The sequence below is a fragment of the Marmota monax genome, unplaced genomic scaffold, assembly GCF_021218885.2.
Source record: "Marmota monax isolate L192 unplaced genomic scaffold, Marmota_monax_Labrador192_F-V1.1 WCK01_AAM20220418_F8-fsc00144, whole genome shotgun sequence".
Lineage (NCBI taxonomy): Eukaryota > Metazoa > Chordata > Mammalia > Rodentia > Sciuridae > Marmota > Marmota monax.
Genome location: NW_026694618.1, coordinates 1,939,306 through 1,967,291, shown reverse-complemented (window position 1 = coordinate 1,967,291; position 27,986 = coordinate 1,939,306). Strand labels below are relative to the sequence as shown.

Below are 27,986 nucleotides of genomic sequence, written 5' to 3'. Positions count from 1 at the left end.
TTTTTTTAAGTAGAGATAAATTTGATGTCTTTGCTTCTCACACTTAAATTATTTGAGTCCTATTCCTAGTGTTCCTTTCCCACATTCAGAAAACAACAACAAAAAATCCAAAAACGCAGCTTTCCACTTATGCCTATGAGTGCAATGTTCTCACTGGTCAAACACCTTACTCCTTTTAACCCTCATTTGTATCATCTCCTACCACTTCACGCTTTATATATCTTATCTTCAAGTAGCCAAATTCTTAATCTGGCTTTGAAATCTTTCTCTCATAATATTCCTTTTTTTATAGTACTTAAATGCTTAATAACATTCAACAAAATCATACTGTAATCTCAAATTACTAGTGACTTAAAAATTTAGTTTAGATTATGAAAAATCTTATGAAAAGAATTATTTACTAATAATTAAACATATTAAGCAACTTTGTAGCTTAATATTAAACCACTGAAATATGCTTTTAAATTTGGAAACTTTTAGGTCATGGAGTTTGTTTTCTTTTTTTGACCTATCAATCACTTCTTGAGTTCCAACTCTGTGTCAGAGACTGAGATAGGCCTACATTGAGAATTATAAATGAGGGATAGCTTTGGCCTTAAGAAATTCTCATTATTGTTATAAGCAATACTTTTGGTTGGTTGAGAAAATCATGCATATGTTTAATAGATATTGAGTTCTGGCTAACCTAGGCACTGTGCTAGAGCCTAGGGATATAATATGGTAAGCAAGACAGATCCCTGCCTGGCTTTCATTCAACCGAGGAGACAGATCATTAAACAGTAAACTGGATGTCCAGGGTTGATGTACAGCAAGAGGAACTTAACTGAAAGATGAGTGAGTAGAATCTGGGTGAGGAAGGCTGTCAGGAATGACATTGGGGATGAGAGCTGCAGAACATGGACAGAGAAGATTATTGGTATGGATTGAAGGTTTGGTTGAGAAATGGTGGGTTTGACTGTTAGAAAGGAGGAAAGAAGGGGCTAGTCACTAGAGGGGAACCTGGGGATTCTTATAGGCTTATTTAATAAATACATATCTTTCTGAAGTTTTAAAACTAAAATGTCCTACTCCAAACTTTAGAAATAATAATTTTCCCCCTATTTTGTATCTTTGGGATATTTTTCTGAGTATTTATTATATTCTTAGCCAAGGAAGTAGTCCTCATGCATATAATAAATGGTAGAACACAGTTCTCCTCAGTTACATGGCATTCTAATAATGGAATGATAATTTTAGTCAGATTTTGCCTTCTGGCCATTTGTCTTGGATAGACTGTTATGTTAGAATTCAAATGTGGCAGTTGGAACCCAAATGCAGCAATTTTCTTATTTTAATAACATTGTGACAGTGATTATACTAGGACATAATAGAGCAGCCTAGCAAATAAGCAGCAAAATTTACTTGTCTGTTTTTCTCTCAGGGTACATATGTAGTTAATTCAATCAATTTTTAAAACTGTATTTCACCACAAGTTATTGCTTATCCCAGGCATGCCCAATGACATGCTATTTGTTAGTTATATCTGCAGGCCAAGAATTTATACTGGGAAGTAAAACTTTTACTGTTTAACATTAAAGTTCATCTGATTAATAAACTGATATTACCTCAGGTTTCAAACTCAAAATAGGTCCTCATGTAGTTTAGAAATAGTATACCAGCTGCAAGTCCAGAAAGCACTTGCTGTTACTCTTATAATAAAAGAAACCCCCAGAGCCTTAGAATTAATATATTCATAACTGCTTCTTGTTGGATTTCGTTTTAAATGGTGCAGGTGCTGCTTTGGTTGAAAACATATAGTCTTCTAAAGGCAACTGACAGGTTCTCCAACTTCTCCCCTTCTTATATTGTGAGTTGGTTCATGTTGAGGATAAGCTAAACACTTCATTTAAAGCTTAAAAGTGTGATTATTTTAAAAATTTACCTAGTATCTGTTGATTGTTTGTATAAAATGTGGACAGTTCATTTTAAGCCATATCATTCATTTGTTTAAAAATATTAAGATCCTGCCGTGTTCCTAGAATGTGTCTAGGTGCTGGTGCTACTTTAGTGAATATGACATAAAGTCCTCACCTTAGTTTATTATCTAGCGAGGGGGTTATATTCTTGTGGATTCTATAGGCATTCTTGTAATTCTGCTTTCATGGATGCTCCAGCCTAGAACAACGTAGACGAAAATTCCAGGTTTTTGAAAATCCTTTCACCCTAAGAAGATGGCAAATGGGTGGTTCCAAAGATGGCCACTACTATTATGAATAGTGAACATTCCAAGAAATTAAGCTCTTAGCCAAAAGTAGGATTAAATAATCAGTATTGCTAAATATGTTTATTTTAGATTTCAACTCTAGGGTATTAGTAGCTGGGAGGCATTATTTTTATAATTTAATAAGAGGATAAACATTTTTCCAGGAGATCTTCAATGGCTAAACGTGGATTCTATAATACAATATGCAGCTCCAGGTCACAATAGCAACAAATAAGCACCATCACTCCATAGATATTCACAGTTTGTACTTGGGGACCAAGTACCATTTCTAATATCTTTACATGTATTTCCTAGTTTAACCCTCAATATATTTCTTGCAGCTAGATACTATCATCATACCCATCATACTTCCGTATTATCCATGAAGAAGCGGAGACTAAGTGACTTCTCCAGTGTTACGGCACTAAGAGACAAGGCTAAGACAAGAGCCCAAGTAGCTGGTGCTCGGCCCCTGTACCTCTCATACTTAAATATATGCTTTTTTGCTTTTTCATGTTCTAGTAATCTGCCTTATTTTAGATATGTAAATATTAATTTGTGTCACACTCGTAATTGTACTCTGAGTATGATAGGGAACATGCTGGCTGCTTTTTAAATTATGTTTTTTCCTTTTTCATAGCTAAGTTTAGAATTGCTTTCTAAAATTGTTATTTCAACAGATAGTAGCCTGGAAATTCATTTGATTTTGGTTTTTAATTTGTGTTTACTTCTTTATTTATCAATTTTTATTTGTTTCCTTATACCTAGTGCCCTGGCAGATTTTATCAAGCTTAAGATGAAAATTTAGTCAGACTCATTACCTTCAGATTTTTATTTTCCAGCTCTGGAAAACAGTGGAAACAGAGAAGTAGGTGTTATTTTTCCATAAAGAAAAAGAACACAATTTTGCCATCCTCACATTTTGAGAGAGGTTTTCTTTTTTCTTCTAAGATTAGCATAAAGGTATTTGGGATTGGGTCTCCCCTGTTCTCACATATGTGCAATTTTCTTCCTGGGACCATGTTCCTGGATCACCCTCCTTTTCTGTCCCTGTGTTTCTGTTCACCCTCCAGGTTCAACTGGTGAGTGTTTGAAACTCCTTCCTGACAAGGCTTGAGGGCTCCTCCCAGCCTGGAGAAGTTGCTGTCTGCAGTGTCTCTGCTTCATTTTGTTTGCTCACTTGTTTATAAATTAAGGCCCTTCTTACTGTTATTTTTTCCTATTTATTTCATTACTAAATCCTTAGCACCTCAAACAGTGCCATATACTTAGTAGGTTGCCTACATTTGCTGAATGAATGTGTGCCTATATTATAGCATTACTATGTTGTATTTAATAATTCTATACACCTTTTTTTTCTTGCCCAGATCATAAACTTCTCCTTTTATTCATCTTTGTATTTCCCCCTATGTCTATAACATATTAGTCAAGAAGTGACTGGTACCTTTACATCCATGTGGTATTTGGGGGAGATGATTAAAAGGAAGGGTCTGCTTATATGATTACATGACTGGTGTAACTCTACACCATGGACAACCAGAAGAATAAGAAGTTATACTCCATTTATGTATAACATGTCAAAATGCATTCTACTGTCATATAATTGGAACTAATAACTAAATAAGTCTTTAAATAAATAAAAGAAAGGGGCAAGAACCAGGAGTGACTGAACCCTAAATCAAGAGAGGAGGAGCAGAAACACCAAGACCAGATGGCCCCTTTCATTCATCTGTCCAGAAGTTAAGCTTTTGCAATTCTGTAATTTGCACATTTGGACATACCAATGAAAATGAATCCCAGATACTCATTGTTTTTCATGGTAACATGGTCAAGGAAGTAGTTCTAGAGATGGGAAACTTTAGTGAAAATTCCGTAAATCTGTCTCTGTCAATTAAGGAACATAGGTGGCTTTAACTTCCACAAAAAAATCTCAAAATCAAGTGCTCTTTATGTTTATTTTTTTAAGTCATACTGCACTTTAGAGGAGCACATTTTAAGTTTTGGATTGAATTAATTATGGAAATAAGGACCTCAGGAATCTCATACCAGTGTATTACACACTTTTGCGGGGGAGGGGATATCTGAAGATGTTTATTATGCCTTCCTCTTCATATGCCTTAGAGAAGCTGCCTCACATAATGGTTTTTTGCTACATATCATATGATTCCTTCCCAAATCAAATGCTTTTAGAGTGCCCACTTTGTACCCAATTTATTTGTTTGCTGGCATGTTGACCTAGGCTGATCGAATTTATTTTGGGGTGTTCCTTTTTAGAGTGTTTTGTAAGTAGTGAGATGCAGAGGTGCGTGGAAGGAAGCACATTTGTATAGAGAAGGCAGTGTATCTTAAACAATGTCCTGACAGCATATGTTCTGGAAGTGGTATAGCATGTTTATTGTGGTTGGAACATACATTGCAGCAGAGGAAGAGGAACAAAATTCAAAGCTTGGTGAAAACTCAGCTAAATGAATAAAGGCAGGGGTTGGAAGCTGTTGGTAATTTAAAAATCCCTCAGCACCATAATCATACTACTACCTTTCTCCTACCACCCTTGAAAACAGCTTTTGTCTTTCTGTGCTGATTGACTCCACTACAGATTTATTATTTCCAATCTTGGCTCAGTATTCAGGATGATTTCCCTCTCCTTTTATTTTTTTCAAATTTATTTCAAATGAGCTGTTTTATTATTTATAGTGACTGTTCCAAACTGGAACCACTTTTCTCAGGAACTCAGCCCTCCTGTCCCCTTTATTTTAAAGTAATAATCTACCTTCCTTGTATTTTTCCAAGGAAATAGATATTATCTGGCATATAACTCCCTCAGCTTGTCTCCTCTCTATAGACAAACGTACCTCCATCTCTTTCTGTCCTTTGAGTTTGTCTCTGTTCTTCAAAGGGAAGTGTGTGTCTCCATCATTATTGCAGCTGACCTTCTATAGGACTTTTCTACCTACCTATTCTCTGGGACTTTGCTGTATTAATCATCTACTCTTCTTTCTTTCTTGACATAGGCTCTTTCCTTTTAGCTTATAAACATTTTCAAATTTCTCCTCAGTCTAAAAACCCATTTTTTACTTTTCATTTTCCTCAAGATATCTCCTGTTTCTCCTTATTTGGGTGAGGGAGGTGTCTGAATATGTAAAAACATTATTCTGGCTGTGATATGGAGAGGGAAGTTCAAGAAGGCAGAAATTAAAGGGAAAAGACTAGTTAGAAGCGGCATTGGCTGAAGGTGTGGTGATGGAGAGGACGGGGCAAGTTTAAGAGGACCTTAAGGAGAACTGACCAGACTTTGAAATTGAATGGATATACTACTTGAAGGAGAGGGATAAATCCACAATGATTCCCATGGATAAGAAAGTGTATAAAGAAAAAGGAGGAAGTTTGATGGAGAAGATAAGCTCACTTTTGGAAGTGTTGAGGTGAACTGCTTTGGGACATTCAATTGGATAGAGTAGGCACGTGGAAGTAGGGGATATATGGTCTATATGGTTCAAGAAAAATGTTTGTTCTTTAGAAATAGCACAACAGACACTAGTATGGCAATATGTAAATCAATGGATGTGTAACTGATGTGATTCTGCAATCTGTGTATGGGGTGAAGGTGGGAGTTCATAACCCACTTGAATCAAAGTGTGGAAGATGATATGTCAAGAAATTTGTAATGTTTTGAACAACCAACAATAAAAAATTAAAAAAAAAAGAAATAGCTCTGGTAGTCAAAGATATCTTGTTATATCTTGAGTTATAGTCTTGAATAAAATCCCCTAGAAATAGAATGAGAAGAGAATAACACTGAGGAATAACATAGGAAGTAGAGGACTAGGACCCTGTATAAGAACATGAGGAAAAATAGCCACAGAGAAATGAGGCAAATCAGATTTCATATATACACACACACACACACACACACACACACACACACATAGTGTGTATAGTTGATGTTGTTGTTTTAATATCTTGTGAGTCCATGAGGACAAGGATAATTGTGTTGCCATTTTCTAGCAAAGAGCTGCACAATTGTATTTACTCTAAAGGTAACTCTTGCATTGCTTTTTTTTCTCCTTGACTGTGCTGGGGATTAAACTCAGGGCCTTATGCATGCTAAACAACACATTGCATTATTGACAGGATTCATCACTTGGTGAGAAATTCTTTGCCTGAAATCACATAGTAAGAGTTTTGGGAAAGATGGGTTTGTAAATGAGACAGTTTGCACAGGTGAAATATTAGCAGATGATATATGGAAAGACTGAGTGACCATCATGGTGAGGGTGCAGTCAGTGCAGTGGCCACAGGATACTGTTTTCCTACTGGAAATCTGTTTGCTGATCTAGGTGATTTTGATTGCTGTCTTGTGTGATAGAGGAATCACTGGTAATTTCATGCTAACAATTTTGTGACTAAAGAATGGGCTTATGTATCTGATCTTCTCTTTGTTTTTATTTCCATGATCCTTGCAACACTTAAGTCATAAATCAGAAAGAAAAAAGTCCTATGCTTGATTATACCCTTATGTTTATGCATTAAAAAATCTTCTTGATCAGGGTTAGAAATTTACGGCAATCAAAAAATTCATCCAAAGCCACTAGGGACATAGGTAGGATTCAGGGTAGCCATGGTGCACTTAGGATCCCCACAGGCAGGAAGGAGGGAGGAAGTGTCCCAGTGGATGTGTGTAAAAATGTCCTAAAATTTCTATGTAGAAATTATTTTTATCCCATGCTTAGTAACTATTTTTGTGTATGTTTTTAAACGTGCATTGGATATTAATGCATTGCTTCATGTTTGTAATAAGTAAATCACTTATGATTTTATTTACATATATTCAGGGGAAGAACGATCTAACGTTTTTCAATTGGTGTGTATTTAACTAAAAATACACTTTAAAAATCTCAAGTTTAGATCAGTTACCCTTTGAGCTTTGTAAGTAAGTTGGGAATATTTAGCAGTTTCTTAACAAAATTGTGTCATTCAGTCTGGTTATCAGATTTCAAGTGTTTTAGTTGCAAAATGCAGATGTGTCCCTTGAACTTAATTTCTTACTCTAGATTTTAATGGAGACCACTGAAACACATTTGTTTCACTTTTTGTGAGCATGATGAAGTTTTCTCATGAACTACCTAATGCCTCTCCACATAAGGTATGTTCTTTGCAGTCATCCTTTAGTCACAGGCAGTTTAAACTGTTAAATAGTATCTTGCTTTAAAAGGTAGGCTGATGGCGTTTCTATCTTCTGGTACATCTGGTAAGTTAATATATACAGTCTGTGAGTATCCTGCAGGGACCTGTTTTTACATGCATACAGGGACGTTTATGTAGAAATCAAAGGCCATGAATCAGAAGAACACAACTCTTGTTTCCAGTATACTGGAGGCTTAAAAAATTGGCTTTGAAAAATTGAAAGTAGTGTGGTTTGTTTTTATTGTGGAACCGATCAGGAGGAACAATTTACAGTCATTGCCATTCTTCACAGCTGAATGGAGTAGAGGTGCCTGCCTCGTGAAATGGAGCAGCTGCACCGGTTTTCTCTGGGCTCACAAAAACATTTGCTTTTTAATTGAGAACTTTAGATGGTGGGGTACAGTTTGTTTTCATGATGGAAGTGGTCAGTTGTGCCTTACCAGACAGCTGTAGTGTAATTAAGAAAAACTGTGTGAAAGTGGATTAAATTTAACAGAAGAAGTCTTTTTTGTTAAAGAAGGGATTTCACCTTAAATTTATTCTCTTTTTTTCAAATGCAGAAATATCACTATAATTTTGGTATGCAAAGGTTTTGCTATTTTGTAGTTTCATTTAGCTCTAGGAAAGGTGATGCTCTGCTACAGGATAATTGTTTTTGTAACAAGTGCAAACTGAACAGTAAAAGTTTTAATATGATTTAGCTTGTGAGGTCTGCTTTCAAAATAACATTTACAACAAGGAATTGTACAGTTATATTTATGTTAAATTTAATGCATTAAAAAGTTAGTGATCTTTTACATAAACTGTAATGCCTTTTAGACCCACTTTAGACTAAGCAAGTGTTAAGAGTATTATTTTTTGAGACCAGAAACTGTAAGAAATGAAAAATTACATTTTTCTTAAATTTTAAAAAGAATTAGTCAAATAATAATGAAACAAGCTGGAGAAGTCTTGGTTTGCTGTAATTTAATGTGCAACATTAGGCTGTCAGTTGACTTTGAAAAGCATACACTTATTTTATGCAGCAGACTTTGAAATAAGAATAGAAATGCATTAATTTGCATCACAGCTCTCAGTAGCAAAATAACTGTTTCAAGGTCAGAGGGAGATGAATTTAAAAAAAAAAATTGTAGTGTTCATAACCAAGATTTGTACTAGACACACATCCATTGTAAGTTTTTATAATGATTGCACAACAGGCTGAAAAACAAAATGTTTATCGTAGACAAAATAAAGATGCCAGTCTCTGGTTTTCTCTATGCTTTATCATAGATTGATTATTTTCTAGGGGAGACTCTTAGGCTTTACTTAAGTTAGGGGAATTTGGAAAGTTGAAAGGAAGGATGTGAGTAGGGAGTTATTGCTTGAAGGCTCTGGCTGTTGCCAGTCTTGCAAGCCCTTGGCCTGGGAGGCATATAGGAGGAGGACTCTGCATTAGAAACTGAATGTTTTTGAGAAGATTCCCAGCTGCCATTTCTCTCTGGCTCTGTGGCTTCTGCTCTTTTGTCTTTCCTTCCCCTGGGGGAAGGAAAACCTGAGTTCCTTCTAAATGGCAAACCATAACTGCAACTTGAAAATTAGTTCTTTTTCTGTTAGCAAACTGAGCCCTGCTGAGCTCCAATTTCTTTTCCCTTTTTGTAGGAGTTCCCCAGGTTCAGATGCCATTGTATGGCTTCTCTGAAGACCTGTGTAAAGCATGGGCAGAAGTGATTAGAAAGGCAAAGGAAGCAGCCTGTGGGGTGGAATGGAAAGGTGAAGTAAAAATTAAGGAACTGTTTGAGACCAGGTTTTAAGGTAGGAACATCAATGAAAAGCATTGAAAATAATGCAGTGTGGGAGTTTACTGGAAATTCTAATTACTAGAATTAGAATCAGAAGATCTGAATTCAAGTCTCAGCTAGCCAAACATTCTAAGAGAGCCGTTCTCTCAGTCTCTGTTTCTTCTTGTGTAGAGTGGAACCTGTTCTACATACCAAACAGGTTGTGAGTCTTTAAAAAAAAAAACAAAAAACAGGTGGGGGATGGGGAGCATGAGAATGAAGGTGTTGTGAGATGTAAGTATTATGGTTATGGAACCATTGATCTATTTGAATCATATTTTTTTTTTTTTTGGATGGGAGTGGCTCTTGGAAGTCAAGGAAAGAGAAAGCAAAATTTTAATTTTACAAACATAGATTCTTTTTCTTTGAGTACTCTAAAGCTCCGTGATAACCCCATAATTTATCTTTATTTGATTCCAGCCCACTACTTTCCCACAACACAATTCCAAATCCTTACACCCTTCTCATCCCCCAGTCTTGACCCTTTCTTATTTTAGTTGCAGTAGGTAAACTCACTCCTAACTTTGCCAGAAAAGTTGAGCAAGGCCCTTGATCTTTCCTGTCCAACATCTCAAAATGTCTTTTTTTTAAAAATAAAATATTTATTTTAGTTGTAGTTATTTTATTTGTATGTGGTGCTGAGAATTGAATCCAGGGCCCCGCACGTGCCAGGCAAGCACTCTATGGCTGAGCCACAACCCCAGCCCTCAAAATGTCTTTTGAGTTCAGTTGCCTTCTCACTTCAGATTCTTCCTTGCAAAAGGTAAACTGTGTTTGTGACACATTTTCATGCTACCTCCTCTCCAACCTTGCTTAGTCAGTTATTTCATGTCTTGTTCTTGTCTTCTCTATAGTCTGCTCTTTCTCCATAGTCAAGAAGTGTTCTTTGTGGGTACTATTATATGTTTCTTTCTTTTTAATTGCTAAAATTTTCTGAAGAGTGGTTTGACCTCTTCCCTTTGTCATCGTCCATGCTTTCTTTTGATGCATTTTAGTCTGTCTTCTTTCTCTCCCATTTTATTGAACTCTGTGTCTTGAGGTCATCATTGCCTCATTGTCAAGTCTAGTGACTGTCCTCTGTTTGCTTGTATTGGTCTCTGTGTGTACTTTGACAGCATAAACTCTCCTCAAATTGAAGCGCTTCCTCTTTGGCTTCTGCAGGTCAGTCTGTTGACTGTTCTCTTTCAACTTTGTCACTGCTGCTTTTCCCCTTCTCACAGTCCCTCAGATTAGAAGTTACCTAGGATTCATCCATGGCGCTCACACTATACAGAAATTAACTCAAATAAGTGATGCTCCTAAATATAAAATCTAAATCTATAAAACTGATAAATGAAAATGTAAGAAAAAATCTTTGTACACTTGCATCAGGCAAAGATTTCTTAGATGAGACATTAAAAGACATGATCCATAATAGTAAAAAACTGTTAAACTGGGCTGCATCAAAATTAAAAATCTATTCTTCAAAATACATTGATTAAAATATGAAAGGAGCTGTAGATTGGGAGAAAATATTTATAAAGTGCATATCCAATTAAAATACCCAGAATATAAAGAACTTTTTAAATTCAGTAATAAGAAAATCCACAGCCCTGTTTTAAAATGTGGACAAAAGATTTGCCTAGACAGTTAGTGAAAAAAGATATATAGATGGCAAATAAGCACCTGAGCAGATGATCAACATCATTAGTTATTAGGGAAAAATGTAAATTAATATCACAATGAGATACTATTGCACTCCTAGAATGGCTGAAATTACAAAGATTGACCATCCCATGTTGGTAAGGATATAGAGGAATTAAGACTTGCATATATTGCTGGTGGGAAGGTAAAATGGTGCTGACATTTTGCAAATTGGCCGTCAATCATGCAATTACCATGTGGACCACACATTCCACTCCTATGTATTTACCCAGGAGAAATGAGAGAACATGCTGCCTAATTCCATTTATATAAAAATCTAGAAAATACAAACCTGTAGTGGTAGAGAACAGAGTGGTTGCTTGGGGATGAGAGTATGGGATAGGAAGTCTAGATTGTAAAATAGCACAAGGAAACTTTGGGGCATTAAGGATATATTCAATATGTTGGTTGGGTGATGATGCCTCCACAAATGTATATGAACTGATTGTATTTGATACCTGAAAATACTCAGTGTATTATACATTAAACAAATTACAGAATACTAGAATCTCCTCCCATCCCACTTCTTTCAGTCACTTCACTCAATTTTCCAAGCTATCCTGACCACTAACAGCATAGGTTGTTTTATGTATATGAAACAGAAGTAAATGGAATCATAGTATGAGTGTATTTTTGTGTTTGATAGCATAACAGAAAATTATACCATCAAGAGACATAGTAAACACAAAATATATGAGACTGCTGCAGGCATAACATGGCATACTATTTTATAGCAACCTTTTTTATAAGTAGAAGGGGTACACTCTAATGATAAAAATTATAGCATAGGAAATACATGAATCAGTAACATTGATTGTCATCAAATATCTGTGTTGTACATAATTTTATGTGCTATGCTTTTAAATAGTACCACAATGGGTTTGCTTACATTGGCAACACCATTACCACTTGAGTAATGCATTGCACTATGATGTTAAAACATGTACAACATTACTAGGTGAGAGGATTTTTTCAGCTTCTTAATAACCTTTATAGTACCATTGATATATACACATTTTTATTGACAGAAATGTCATTAATGCAGCCCACGACTATACATGACCAGGTTTTTAAATACAATGTTAATGGCTATCTAATATTCCAATGTATGGATATACCATTTACTAACTATATGAAATACTATACATATTCCCCTATTACATTTGCCAAATTTTCATTGTTAGAAATAATGCTGAAATGAACATCTTTGTATAAATACTTAAAAATTCCTCATCATTTTTATAATAAATTCTAAAAGTGGATTCACTGGTTAAAAGTTTGTAACTCTTCACAAGTTCTTGAAACATATTTCCAAATTGCTTTCTAGAAAGATTATATCCATTTCTTTCCAACTAGTACAATACTGACTTAATGTTCAATAGAACCACATCCCCATCCCTTTTTTCTATTTTATTTTGAAACAGGGTCTCACTAAGTTGATTATTGCCTTACTAAATTGCTGGGGCTGGCTTTGAACTCACAATACTCTTATCTCAGCCTCCTGAGCTGCTGGGATTACCTGCATATGCTACCATGCCCAGCTTGCATCAAATTCTTTTATATCCTGAGATCCATTTCTGAGGTTTCTGTGTCATTAACCTGTCTTCTTTCTAATTCATTATTGTTTTAATTAATTTAAATTTTTAAGAACTTAATAGTATATAGGGCACAGCTTTCTTCCTTTAGTCTTTTTTCAAAAATTATCTGGTGATTCGAATCAAACTTTAAATTACATTGCCACATTCTAAACAAAAAAAGGCACTGGCAATTTTACAGAAATTCTGTTACTAGCATTTTTATACATTAGCATGGAAAGAATTTTTCATGTGTATAATCCTATCTAGGAATGATTCACTATTTATTTAAGTACTTTTATTCTCCATTTACTAAAATTTTATAGCTTTATTTGCCTAAGGACCTGTATTTTTTTAAAATTATATTTTGAATATTTTCTATTTCATGGCTACTGGGAATTGTATGATTTCTTCCCCATTATTTGAAACACCAGTTTTGGATCCTCCCCCCACATTTTTATTGGTTCTTTTTAGTTATACATAACATTAGGATTTATTTTGACATAATTATAAAAGCATGAAATATAATTTGCTCTTTAAAGCATGCAATATAATTTGCTCTAATTCAGTCCTCAGTATTTTCCATTTCCCTTCCTTCCTCCCTCCCCCATTCCCTTCCCTTTACCATACTTATTTTTTCTGCTATTTATTTATAGTTTTATTAGAAAGCTGAGTTTTAATATTAACAGTGTACTAATTTTGTATTAATTCTCTTTACTGAACTCTGTTAACAGTTACTTATCTTGCATAATGCTTTTGGGATGTTCTAATTTCTAAGTTCAGAAAGGGAGAAATTAGAAATTGATATCTGAAATAAAGAAATAGGAAAACAATAACCTAGAAAATATTTAAAAATAGAAAAACAGTATTTTGATCATTTCAAAACTCTGTTATTTTTGTGCATATAATTCATCTTTTTAAAATCCAAAGTATTTTCTCTAGTTTTATATTTCGAATGATGACACAAATCACAGTTAAAATTCATGAAGAAATTTTAAAAAGTGAAAATAATGTATCATTGGCCAAAGTAGTTATAAAAACACATTACTGACCACTTGTTATTCTAAATTTATTTTTTCCATTTTTTTTTTTAAACTTCCCTTATCTCTTCTCTGTTATGGTTCTCTTCCTCCCACTCCCAGGAATACATAGCTTGGGGAGAAGTTTTTAAAATCTAATGAAAAATAAACTTTAGAGTAAAAAGGAAAAAATGAAATTCATTCACTTTTGGTCTCAGATTATTTTTCTCCTGTATTCTCATATACCTTTCTTCTGGATCATTCTAATGATTCTTTACTTCCGTATATCATTTTTTCATCTGAATACCTTTATGTTTATGTCACATTTTATCTATGTTTCCTCAAGAAAAAGAAAATATATCTAAGTTGTGGATATGTATACTATTGCATATATAATAAAAATTTTTTTTTCCTCCAGTTAATTTTTTAAACTTTGAATTTATTGTTTTATTATTTATTTATTTGTTCATTTTAAATTTAGGTTCTTTCATTAAGGGTCATTTCAACTACCTAGAAACTTGAACCCCAAGCCTGATCAGAAAATAATACTGTAATTGTAGTTCATCCACATTATTGACCTCCTGTGCCTATAGCAGCAACAGTAGCAGAACATCTAGTGTACGGTCTCTTGTGTGAACCTACATACTCATTGGCAAAGTCTGATCTAGAGATTAACTGTTCTCATTTGAGATGGTAGTTCGGTGATTTTTAGGAAGAGACTATCTAGGCTCTCATTTAATCTTTGTAAGAGAAGTCTGGTTGCACCCTCTTGTCCAATTTGTAAAATGAAACTAGGTCAGATCATTTACAGATAGTTGAATCTTGTTCTGAGTGATCTGTAAGCCAAGGCTGTTACTTGTTGAGATATATTTTCTCTTGTCAAAATAAAAAGAATTCTCTATCTCTACTGATAATAGAATTGGAGTATGAGAACTTGAGAATTCTATATTTTGTAATATAGAAGATAACAAAACAGATGTTGTGGGGTTTGTTTCCATGTGTTTGTTAAGCTTTGGAGCTGGAAGGTAAGAATCAGGACACTCTGTTCCAGATCTCACTTATAAAATGGATTTGGAAGTGGGGATGAAGGAGCCAAGATAAACTCAAAGGTTGCTTCCAGACCTTAACTACCAAGACTTTTAGCTTAAAAATGAACTATTGGGAATTTAGAGGTAAGCTAATGTGCTTTCACTAAAGAGGTATAATTCTGGTTTCAAGACCTTAAGATAAAATCGAAATAAAACACCAGACCCCAAAATAAACACACCAATGGCATTATTAAAAACTAACAATAACAAAACTTCTTCAACAAATGTCCACCCACATGTGGTAATTCAGTCCAGTTTGTACAAAGCTATGAAACAACAGAGTACTTCTTGTTAAGTGACACAAATCCAGAAATGATATGATATCTTCTCTAATTCGGTACATTCACACAAAAAGAGGTGAACTAATGAAAAAAATTGAAGACAATAAATGGATTCAGGTACCTGTGACAGTGTGCTATTCTAAGTGTAGATATTACTCATGAAGAAAATTGTAAATAATTTCATTTTATAATTACATTAGAAAAAATATGTTTCTTGAAACAGATTTTAGTTTGAATGTGACTCTACCACATAGTTTGCAATGCTAGGAACATTTTAAACTTTCATTATTTTCTTTACTTGTTAAATAAATTATTCATATTTCACAAAGTTGTTATAAAGAGCTTGTTATAAAGGAGCTTATCTCCTTTTAAGAAGCTATCAGAGTTTCCATAAATAGTAGGAAAAATATTTGCTTAAAATTTTTTGAGATAAATTCTGTATGTGAGAATAAACAAGACCAACCTGGTTGTGTACATTTTCATATCATCTGCATATATTTTTAAGTTAATTTCTGCCCCTCCTTCTTAAGAAGTTATACTAATTATCCAAATTGTGTTGGAGATTTTGTTCCATGTGAAGCAACCTTGGGGAACTGAGCCTACCCATTTCCTGTGCAGTCATTTATGAGTGTATGAAGAGTCTGAGATCATCTTTCAGGTTGTAGTAATTAAATAGAAATATATTATATAATTAAATAGTAATGGGATTTTATATAAGAATTGAATCTGCTTATGGTACAAAATAGTGATAAAGAATGAAAACTTTCTAAACAATGGTTTGGGGAATATAGTAATGACTTTTAAGAATTTATACAAGTATTCATTACATTGAATATCTCTTGAGAATTTATTGTGTGCTCAGTAAGAAGGAGGTGAGATAGAATGGCGAAAAGTGTTCATGGCAGAAAGAATAGCACATTTGAGAGACAGTGCATTTAAGGATATGAAAATTGTTTAATGACTAGAGTATAGAGTTGGATCAGGGGAATCATCCAGGGCTGGTAAGCCATACCAAGGAATTTGACCTTTATCCTCAGTACAATGGGGCCTTGATATGGTAGTGGATGTGTTTGTGGAGAGAATGCCCTATCTCTGTTTAAGAAAGAGGAGAAGAGTGGCTTGGAGGAAGGAGATCAAGACTAGAGCAAGGGAGATTGATTGTGTAGCCAGTTGTAGAAATCATGGCAAGAGATGATGGTAACCTGAACTAGTGGCATAGGAAAGCTAAAAGTAAAGGCCAAAAAACTTTTGGTTTTAGTTGGCGGGTTAAAGAATTCTATGAGGTATATTTCTATATCTATTAACTTATGTGTATCTATATCATCTATATATTCTATCCATCCTTGTTATTCTTCTGATTTACTTATTTTTGAAATTATTTCAAGCTTGGAAAAAATGTTGTAAAAACCAGCACAAAGATTATTTTCTTTTTCCAGAATCATTTGAGAATAAAATGATAATGTGATCTGTCATTGTTTACAAATACTTCAGAATGTAGTTCCTAAATGCAAGGACATCTTTATCAACCATCAAAATTAGGAAATTAATTTTAAAAGCCCCATGTAGGTTTTGTTCCAACTATATACTTCAAGCAAAAGGATCTAGTTCAGAAGCACATGTTGCATTTAATTATCATGCATCTCTCTCTCTCTCTCTCTCTCTCTCTCTCTCTCTCTCTCTCTGCCTTTTTGGTAGAAAGAGGAATTCATTTGCCAGGAAGGATGATCCCATAATATTTCTTCTGGGACCAGCACATGGCCTTTGCTGATTCTCTGGCCTCAGTGCAGTCTGTTCTGTGCTTCTTGTCTGTAGTGCGGAAAACTGGATCTAAACTAAACTAAACACCATATAGAAGTCCAGGCCATAGGTACCAAAAGTTTTTATGCCATATTTTATCCCCAGATCAGTGTATTCCTGGATTCTAAAACCAAATTTTCCACTACCTGAGAAGTTATTTTTTTCTTAATTTATACTCCTATATTTTTAGAACTTTTTCCAGAATTTCCTCTGCCTCAGCCCCACAGACTGTAGAATGGGAGGCAGTCTTTTTATTTATTCTGATGCCAAAGGATCTGTCAGTGCATCTGCTTCTGAAAACACAGTCTTCTCCTGTGAACTGCTTCAATGCCATGGCTGCTTGGCCCAGTCTGTCTCTAGTTTCCTCCACCCAGATGTTTAGACAGAGCTTATGGGTGAGAGTTCCCATATGGGAGTGTCCTTTAAAAAAAAAAAAATCTTAATACTGTGCCATTAAGGAGAAGAGGAAGACCTTCAGGTCTCTTTAATATCCTTCCATTTTGAACAATTCCTCAATGTTCCTTGGTCTTCAATATCTATAGATATTTTTAAGGTTGCAAGCCAACTATTTTATAGCAATACTCAATTTGGGGGTTTCTGACATGTTCCCATAATTAGATTCAGATTATCATTGAGGTATTTTTGTTAGGAATATCATGGAAGTGATGTATTCTTATTGCATCCTGTCAGGTGGTGCATAAATTCTGTTTGCTACATTACTAGAGATGTTGACCATACCTCTTAATCAAGGTCATGTCTACCAGATTTTTTCCACTGGGAAATTTACTCATTTTCACATTATACTCAGTTTTTAGAGGGAAGTACTTAAAGACTATATAATTCCGTTTTCTTCATCAACTTCTTACCCATTAGTTTTAGCATCTCTGTATGGTTCTTGATTGAATTAATTATTATGATAGTTGCCAAGCAGTGATTTTATAATTTCTTCAGTCCTTCTCCCTCCATTTATCCGTTGGCATTCCACTGCACAGAAAAAATTTATCCTCTTTTCATATATATCAATCCGAGTGTATCAATTTCTATTTGTAATGGATTATGTTTGTATAATGTCAAAATATTATTTATTTTTAGGTGTAAAATCTCACAGTTTTGGTTGGTGAGAGCCATTTCAAACTGTCCTGCTCATTCTTTGAGCACTTTCTGTCACAATAAGATGATCTAGGCCCCTCTTTACCAGGCATGGAGGTCAATGTCTGTGTCCTCCTCTCCCCACTTGAACTCCAGCATCCGCACACTGCCTAAACCTGTTGGAACTGAATTATTCAGGAAGAGAGGGCAGAAGGATGATAGACATAGATACATAGACAAATAGAATGGCCTCTTTTTTTTTTTTTTAATGTTCTATGTATGTACATTGGGAAATAAAAACCCTAGCTCATCAATCTATAGCAAAACAGGTCTTTGGATAATTAGCAATAATAGATAAGCCCGAAATAATTTAATTTGGGGGATTTTTTTTTTGTTTTCCATTGATATTTAATACAGGTCCATTTACTGTTTTGAGAACTCAGGGCCTAGCCCTGCATTTTCCAGCTCTTCATTCCACTCCCACCATGTGCAGTCTCGCAGTTTGATAAACTTTTTGCTATTTTAGCATTTGCTATAATCTTAGAATCAGAAGCTTAACAAGGAACCATATTCTTTATCCTCATCTTCCCACCTTCTTTTGCTATGAGATGGGTTAGGAGATGCATGGTTCACGGAGCAGTTGGTGCCATCACAGAGTTGAACATTCGCTATTTCTCCTGTGTGGAAGCCGTGTTGGGATGAATACTTTTAGCTCTTCTCTGAGACTGGAAACTATCCCCATGGCTACTCTGCTTTGGTTCTCAGGTGCTTTGCTCTCACTAGGATTGGTGAACTTTGTTACAGCATGAAGACAGAGCCTGACAGCCAAGGGGAGGAGGCTTGCTTCCTTTTAAGTTTTTCCACATGAATGGGAGAAGACAAAGAATTTAAGACAAGTTGAATTGTCTGAAGCAGTTACTCTTGGACAACTTTGTATAACAGTGCTGGATGGATGGTTAATGTGTTTCTTTTCCATCCTCGTCTTCCATATTTTTTTTAAAAAAAAGTTATTAGAGACTGAAATTTTTAAAATAGGTTTTCCAATTAGGCATATATACAATTGGATTTGAATTTTATTACACTAGAATTCTATTACACTAGAGCCCTAGAAAATTGCTAAATTTATTTGAAATCACTGAAACATGATGATATAAGGACATAATAGGAATTTAATTCTAATTTCAAGAGAATCTGATTTAGGAAACCACATAATACTGAGGAATTTTGTAGTCATAAATTAGAAGTATAATTTTAAGATAGAAGCCATGTACAATTTTCATAACTTTAGACTGATACATATTTTCACAGCTTAACTGGTCTTAAAATTAGCAATTCCTTTTTTCCTGCTTCCTGTATTTTATTTATTTTCTTTATATATGACAACAGAATGCATTACAATTCTTATTACATATATAGAGCACAATTTTTCATATCTCTGGTTGTATACATAGTATATTCACACCAATTCATGTCTTCATACCTGTACTTTGGATAATAATGATCATCACATTCACCATCATTAATTACCCCATGTCCCCTCCCTTTCCCAGCAATTCCTGCAGTTTTTCTGGAACAGTACAATTATTTTTAGGGGAATTTTTTAATTATCACAAATTTGTTGGCATATATTTCTAATGTATATGTTTCTAAATATGGGTTTTTTGAGCCAATATTATTTATTCAATGGATTGAGAAGACTTCCTAAAATACTAATAAAATCTAATAATGGTTTATAAGAAGATAAAAATCCTTATCAGTGTTTGACTCTGAGGAATGATCAAATCATCAAGCATTAGTTTTGTTTTTTAAATTTATTCTTTCTAGATGTATGTGACATACCACATGGAATAAGTGTAATTTGATCCAGTTAGGATCCCATTGTCATAAATATGTAGTCCAAAACTGGTCAAAGACAGAAAACTTAATATAATACTGAATATAATAAGATAAAAATACTTAGGAGCCTCAGACACCGCTTGTGTTTCATGTATTTAATCTCAAGTGCACTGAAACAAAATAGAACCCAGTAAAATATTTTCTCTGTACCATCTCTCTCAAATACTTAGAATCCTATCAGTTTTTCTAATGAAATTTCAAAGTCTTTGCTTTTCTTCTTCTCCCTTTACAAAGGAATAGGAAGTGTTTCCATGTAGCATACAGTTGGGCTAACCCTGTCCTTCTTTATTGCAGATATCTTGTCCAGACTTTATGTTAGAGCTGTGATTATTGATTCTCCTTAAGCCTTTTGTTCAGCCTCTGTTTTTCACTCAGTTTTAAGTGCTGTTAATAAACTTATTTCCTTTTATCAGTCATAGTATATCCTCTTCAGCTTCATGCATCAAACCCATAGTTTCATCAGAAACTTTTAATTCCCTGAGTGTCACTTCTCTGGACCTTGCCAGCATTTGCTTTAATGCCATTTAGTAAGGGCCTACTGTGTGCCTAGTGGGTGCCAGCCAGTGTACCAGATGCTGTAAGTGTTGTAGGGAATTAAATAATTGTGTCATTGTCCTCACAGTACTGATAGTCTAGTAGGAACAACAGGGATTCAGAAAGTATAGTAATTGCACTTGCAAGTAATTCAACAATTATTAGTATAGTAATTGCACTTGCATGTAATTAAATGATTATTGCAAATGTATGAAGTGCTTTAGAGAAGAACAAGAACATGAGTTCTTTTGAGGGAGTCTTGATGGTGGTATTGAGGCTAGGGATGAGGATTGAGTGCACATCAGCTGGTCATGATCTGGGTCGAGGAACATTTTAGGCAAAGAATGGTCCTTGCTCTTTCTGCATTACTTTCTGCTCAGAATCAAGCAATTTCATACTACTTGAATGTTATTGGTTTGTGTGGGTATTTTTAGTGCTGGGGATGGAACCCAGAGCCTTCTGCATGATGGAGCTCCATCCCCAGGCCTCTCACGCTACTTAGCCATCTTATGTGCTCAGTCTCATTGTAGAATATGCATATTAGCCTTGGAGTTTGTATAATCTATAACTGTGCTTCATATATGTGTCCAACACTTTTCTACTTTAAATTTCTTAATTTAAGTGACTCCTATATATCTAAGTTGAAAGTTTTTTGAAAAGATAACACATTGATATTCAGCATTACTAACAATGTGTTATTACCAATAGTATGAGTATAAATAATCCTGCAGCTATACATCAAGAGAACCATCATTGTACTAGTACAAAATGATCTGTGTGCTTTTCTGATATGGGTTATTATTTTTTATTAGTATGTGTACTAGCTGAGTAGCTGATCCAACTATTTATTATAGCCAGGTAGTTAGGGCCTTTATTGAGTCAGAACCAATTTTGTAGCAGAGAAAGAAAACATACTTGCTTCATTTGACTCTTCCTTTTCTCTTTAAGTATGGAATGAAAACTAATTATAGCATTTGTATGTAAGCAATTATTAAAATGAAACTAAATTGAAAAAATATAAATGTTGACCAGTAGTTGACTGAAATTTCACCATTTTATTTTTTTAAAATAGATGATTAACACATTTCATTTTTTTAAAAAAAATTATTATAATAACACATCCTACTTAAGATTAAACCATTTTAAGTTTATACTCTAGAAGTGTTAAGTACATTCACCTTGTTATAAAACAGATCTCTAAGACTTTTTTATCTTGCAAAACTGAAACTGCCTGTTAAACAACAACTTCTGATTCCCCTCACCCCCTCATCACCTGGCAACCACGATTCTATTCTTTGTCCCTATAAATTTGATCATTCTAGGTAGATCATATAAATGGAATCATACACTAGATATCTTTTCGTGACAGCAGTGTCTTCAAGGTTCACCCACATTGTAGCATGTTTAGAATTTCCCTTTTTTAAGGCTGAATAATACACTGTTGTATGTATATGCCATATCTTCTTTATCAATCTGTTAATGAATGTCGGGATTTCTTCCACCATTTGACTACTGTGAATAGTGCTACTATTAATATGGATGTACAAATACATCTTTGAAACTCTGCTTCAATTTCTTGTGGGAAAACTTAGATTATTAAGTCCCAATCTTAGTAGGGAGATAGGTACTCTTAAATATTTGAACAATGTGAGACAGAACAATGGAGGTAGCGAAGGAAAGATACCTTTAAAAGTCAGGCAGATGATAATCTGTTAGCTATTTAAGGCTATATTTGTCTGTTTCGATGTTTCTTAAAGTATTGTCCATGAACTACCTGCATTGGAATCTCTTGGAATGCTTGTTAAAAATTTAGACTTGTAGGCCCTTTACTAGACTTCTCAAGTCAGAAATCTCTTCTAAGACTAAGGAATTTGCACCACAAGTGATTCTTATGCACACTGAAAGGTGAAATGCACTGCCCTGCCACTGGCAATTAGACATCTCAGGTTTTACCTTTATTTATGCATATAAAAGCCCAGGATTCCTTGCTACTTGCAGCCCCTCCCTCGCTTGCTTGTTTTTGTGGCCAGTCCATCTAGGCTAGCATATGACTTTCACTTTTTTCCTTTCATTTTTTGTATGAGCATTTTAAATATGACATAGCATATTATAATCCTAAGGATTTTCATGTGTTCATATTATATAAGTAAATGACAAATGTGATATCTTTTAAAAATTTTTCCATGTTTAATTGGTGGGTTATAATTACACATAATAGTGGGAGTCATTGTTACATAGTTATACATGTGCATGATATAACAATATAATTTGGTCAATTTCATTCCCCAATATTTCTCCTTTCCCTCCCATCCTACCTCCCCCAGGTCCCTTTACTCTACTCTATTAGTCTCACTTTGATTTTCAAGAGATTCCCCCACACCACACACACACAAACCTTTCTTTTACTTTATTCTCTCTAGCTTCCACATATGAGAAAACATACTACCTTGACTTTCTGAGTTTGACTTTTTTGACTTATCATAATGCCCTCAAGTTTCATCCATTTTCTTGCAAATGATATAATTTCTTTTTTTGTAATGAGGATTGAACTAGGGGAGCTACATTCCTAACCCTTTTAACTTTGAGGCAGCTCTTACTAACTTGCCCAGGCTGGCCTTGAACCTATGATTGGCCTTGGACATATGATTGGCCTTGAGTTTACAATCCTCCTGCTTCAGCCTCCTAAGTTGTTGGGATTACATATGTGCACTTCTGTGCCTGGAAATTTCATTCTTCTTTATAGCTTTAAGACTCCATTGTGTATTTATGTCACATTTTCTTTATTTTCGTTCATCTGTTGACAGACACCTAGCTGGTTCCAGATTTTGGCCATTTTGAATTGTGCTGCTACAAATATGGGTATGCATATATTTTTATAGTATGCTAATTCTTTAGAATGAATACCAGAGAATGGTATAGCTGGGTTACATTGTAAGGGTAAAAGAAATTGAAGTTAAAGTGTAAAAGTTAAAGGGTAAAAGACCGGGTGTTGTAAAGTTTCTAAGCTGCAAGGTCTGAGTTAAAATGTAAAGGATTAGGTATTGTTAGGTTTCTATGCTACCTGCAAAACCTGAAATTTCTGTAGCTGTTAAGACAATGCTTGGAACTGCCCAGTAAATATTTCCCCTGACTATTTGGTTGTTTAATAAGGGCTCTGTGTGGTCGCACGTAGGCATTGCAGGGCCTGGACCAATCAGTTTAAATGTAACCCCCTCCTTAGGAATGACCTATCACTCCAGCCTGACCTGTTCCCGCCAATGAATGAACTAATCATGTTTAGGAGTCGTTGTTCAATTTTCCCGCACCTCATGGTGATTTGTTCTGATGTATACAAAGCCCTCCACCCTCCCCAAAAAGTGTACTTAAGCAGTGCTCAGTCCCTGCTCGAGGCTCTGGGCTGCTTTCCCTTCTTGAGTGGGCATGGAGCCCCAGCATGCTGGTTCAATAAATCCCCCTTCTGCCAATTGCATGAGTGGTCACTTGGTGGTCTCTTTCTCCGATGTTTCGTGGGACCCTTACAACATGATGGTTCCATTTCTAGTCTTTTGAGGAACCTCCATGATGATTTCTATAGTGATTATATTGATTTACAATCTCCTGACAGTATAAAAGTATTCCTTCTTCTCTGCATGCTCTCCAACACATTTTGCTGTTTGTATTTTTGGTGAGTGAGATGAAATCTCTGTGTAGTTTTTAATAATTTATTTTTTTATTTTTTTTAATTTTTTAATATTTATTTTTAGTTCTCGGCGGACACAACATCTTTGGTTGTACGTGGTGCTGAGGATCGAACCCGGGCCGCACGCATGCCAGGCGAGCGCGCTACCGCTTGAGCCACATCCCCAGCCCTCTGTGTAGTTTTGATTTGCGTTTCCCTGATAGCTAAAGATGATGAACATTTTTTTTTCACATATTATCCATTTATGTTTCTTCTTTTGAAAGTGTCCATTTATTTATTGGGTTATTTTTTTAGTGGCAAGTTTTTTTGATTTCTTTATGTATTATGGATATTAATCCTCTGTCACAGAATAGTTAAGTAAGATTTTCTCCCATTCTGTAGGTTCTCTTCACATTCTTGATTGTTTCATTTATCATGCAAAAGCTTTTTAATTTGATGTCTTCCCATTTATTAATTCTTGGTGTTCTTTCCTGAGCTTTAAGAGTTCTATTGAGAAGGTCATTGCCTATGCCCCAAGACTAAGTATTGGCCCTACATTTTCTTCTAGGAGTTGCAAAGTTTCTGGTCGAATTCCTAGGTCCTTGTTTCATTTTGAATTGACTTTCATGTAGGGCAAGCAGTAAGGTTCTAGTCTTATCCTTCTAATTATTGGTACCAGCTTCCCAGCACCATTTGTTAAAAAGTGCTATTTTTTCCATTGTCTGTTTTGGTACCTTTGAACTATCTTTGTTGGTTTGTCTTTGTGTCTTCTATTTCTTTTCCATTTGTCTGTGTATCTGTATTTATGCCAGTACCATGCAGTTCTTGTTACTATAACTTTTTAGTATAATTTTAAGTTGGATACTGCATTGCCTCCAGCTTTGTTTTTTTGTTTGTTTGTTTTTTTTTTTTTTTTTGGCTTAGAAACGCTTTGGCTAGTCTGGGTCTTTTGTTCTTCCAAACTATTTTAGGACTATTTTTTTCTAGTTCTGTAAAAAATGTCATTTATATTTGAATGAAGAGTACATTAAATCTGTGTATTGCTTTTGGTAGTATGGCCATTTAACAAATTTAATTCTACCTATGAGCATGAGGTATATTTCCATCTATGTGCCTTCTTCAGTTTCTTTCTTCAGTGTTCTGTGATTTTCATTGTAGAGGTCTTTCACCTCTTTGGTTAGATGTTTTCCTACATGTGTTTGTTGGTTGGTTTTTGTCCCCCACCCCACCTTAGGCTATCTTGAATGGAATTATTTTCAGCAGGTTCATTATTAGCGAGTAGGAAAACTGTTGACTTTTCTGTGTTGATTTTGTGACCTGCTACTTTGCTGAATTTGTTTATTAGCTCTAGCAGTTTTTTGGTAGTGCTTGGATCTTCGAAATATAAGATCATATATATTATCTGCACACATTGATAATTTGATTTCTTTCTTTCCTGATTTTATCCCTTTTATTTTCTTTTCTTGCCTACTTGCTCAGGCTGGAATTTCTAGTACTATATTGAATAAGAGTGGTGAGAGTGGACATCTTTGTCTTGTTCTGGGTTTTAAAGGAAATGCTTTTGTTTTTCCTATTCACTATGATGTTGGCTTTGGGTTTGTTGTATATAGCTTCTATGATGTTGAGGTAAGTTCCTTCTGTCCCAAGTCTCTTCAGTGTTTTTATCATGAATGGGCGCTGAATTATTTTAAAGGCTTTCTCTTCATCTGTTAAGATGACCATGATTTTTTTTTCTTAATTCTATTTATGTGATGAATTACATTTATTGATTTGCATGTATTAAACCATCTTTGCATCCCTGGAATTGCAGTCTGGCTGGGCACAAATGCCGCAGTCTGGCTGGGCACAAAATCACGAGCCACCACACAGCTTGTAGATTCAAACAGCAACTCTTTATTCCCGAACTCACACCAGCCGTCTACAATCACGTTCTGGGGAAATCCACGTTCTCTGCCCAAATTCACACCCACTGGGCTTCTGTCTCCCAAAAAATACTGTCTGAATCCCGTGAGAACTCAAGGGGAACTCAGGCAGCAGGATACGCCCTATTCCCAGCAGGAATAATCTTAAACCTGGAACACCCTAAACCTGATTATCCTAAACCGGGAACACCCTAAACCCGGGTCCACCCTGGTCCTTGAGCAAGGTCACCTACATGCAATGTCACTGCAAAATGTCCTATTTCCACGAGTCCTTCCACTAAGCAACATGGGGTACGCTGGCAAGGAAATTGTCATACCTACTTGGCTAATGGCTCCCAGCATGGAATGAAACCAACTTGGTCATTATGTGCAGTCTTCTTAATATGTTGTTGGATATGATTAGTTACTGTCATATAAAAGGATTGTTGCATCTAAGCTCACTAGGGATATTGGTTTGTAGTTTTCTTTCCTTAATGCAACCTTATCTGTTTTGGGTATTAAGGTGACACTACCTTATAAAATTAATTTGGAGGTTGTTTTTTTTTTTTTAAATGGTATGAGGGATTGAACCAGGGGCATTTAACCACTGAGCCACATCTCCAGCCCTTTATGGTATTTTATTTAGAGATAGGGTCTCAATGAGTTACTTAGGGCCTCAATAATTTGCTGAGGCTGGCTTTGAACTTGCAATCCTCCTACATCAGCCTCCCAAGTCACTGAGATTACAGGAGTGCATCACTGCAGCCACCTGGAGGTGTTCTATCCCTTTCTAATTCATAGAATATTTTGAGGAGCTTTGACATTAGTTCTTGAAAGTTCTAGTAGAATTCCATTGCTTGCATCACATCTTTAAGAAAGCCAACCAGCTACTGTTCCATTTTGTAATTGAATTGTGTATTCACCTGGTTAACACATCATGCCATTTCATTAGATCTAGTGTGTGACTTTGTTTTATAATTGTGTTCTATGATTTGTAGGTGAATTTTAAAAGATAAACTTTTTTTTAAATGTTGGTATATTTTCAGAAAATACTCTTCTAACTTTTGTGTGATACAGTAAGAGCATATTTAATGACATTAATTACTTCCATTAGTGAGTTTAGTGAAGATTCCATTAGTGTAGGTTAGTCATTTTAGTGACTTCCATTAAGAGTAGTCATCCTCGGGGAAAAAGGTACACTCATACACTGCTGGTGGGACTGCAAATTGGTTCAGCCAATTTGGAAAGCAGCATGGAGATTCCTTGGAAAGCTGGGAATGGAACCACCATTTGACCCAGCTATTGCTCCTCTCGGACTATACCCAAAAGACCTAAAAACAGCATACTACAGAGACACAGCCACATCAATGTTTATATCAGCACAATTCACATAAGCTAAACTGTGGAACCAAAGATGCTCTTCAATGGATGAGTGGATAAAAAAAATTGTGGCATATATACACAATGGAATATTACTCAGCAGTAAAAAATAATAAGTTCATGACATTTGCAGGGAAATGGATGGCATTAGAGCAGATTATGCTAAGTGAAGTTAGCCAATCCCCAAAAATCAAATGCCGAATGTCTTCTCTGATATAAGGTGGGGTGACTCAAAATGGGGAAGAGAGGAAGAGCATGGGAAGAAGATTACCTCTACATAGGGAAGAGAGGTGGGAGGGAAAGGGAGGGAGAAAGGGAACTGCATGGATGGTGAAAGGAGACCCTCGTTGTTATACAAAATACATGTATGAAGATGTGAGGAAAAAAAAAAGAATAGCGCTACCTTAGATTAGGTAGAGAGAAGTGATGGGAGGGGAGGGGAGGGGTTAGGGAGATAGGAAGGACAGTAGAATGAAACAGACATTATTATTACTGTGTGTATGTATGTGAATGCATGACCAATGTGATTCTGCAACCTGTACACTCAGAAAAAGGAGATATTGTATCTCATATGATTCAAATGTATGATATGTCAAGGTCATTGTACTGTCATGTGTAACTAATTAAAACAAACAAAAAAAGAGTAGTCATCCTGATTAATACAATGTGTTATTTATTTATTAGGAAGAAATTTGGTGGGGCAAAAAGTCCTAACAAGGCATCTTATTATATAGCTGGCCAGCTTTTTCAATGTGTTCAGTGCGAATATCTGTTTCTTAACCTCAGTGATATTCCTATAATTCTTATTTTTTGAGTCATTTCTACAATCTTTTTTGAGAT

At 35.1% G+C, this 27,986-nt stretch overlaps 1 protein-coding gene across 4 annotated transcripts in view; it reads left to right on the top strand.

The window, feature by feature from the left end:
• Umad1 (UBAP1-MVB12-associated (UMA) domain containing 1) overlaps nt 1–27,986 on the top strand; it is a 245,066-nt gene that overhangs the window by 141,271 nt on the left and 75,809 nt on the right. Inside the window, exon 2 of one of the 4 annotated variants that reach the window (XM_058572165.1) lies at nt 23,012–23,066. The exons of the other annotated variants lie outside the window; for them this stretch is intronic. Within the exon in view, the coding sequence (XP_058428148.1) occupies nt 23,063–23,066 (4 nt within the window). The 5' untranslated portion in view covers nt 23,012–23,062. The remainder of the gene's footprint in view (nt 1–23,011; nt 23,067–27,986) is intronic. 4 annotated transcript variants of the gene reach the window in all.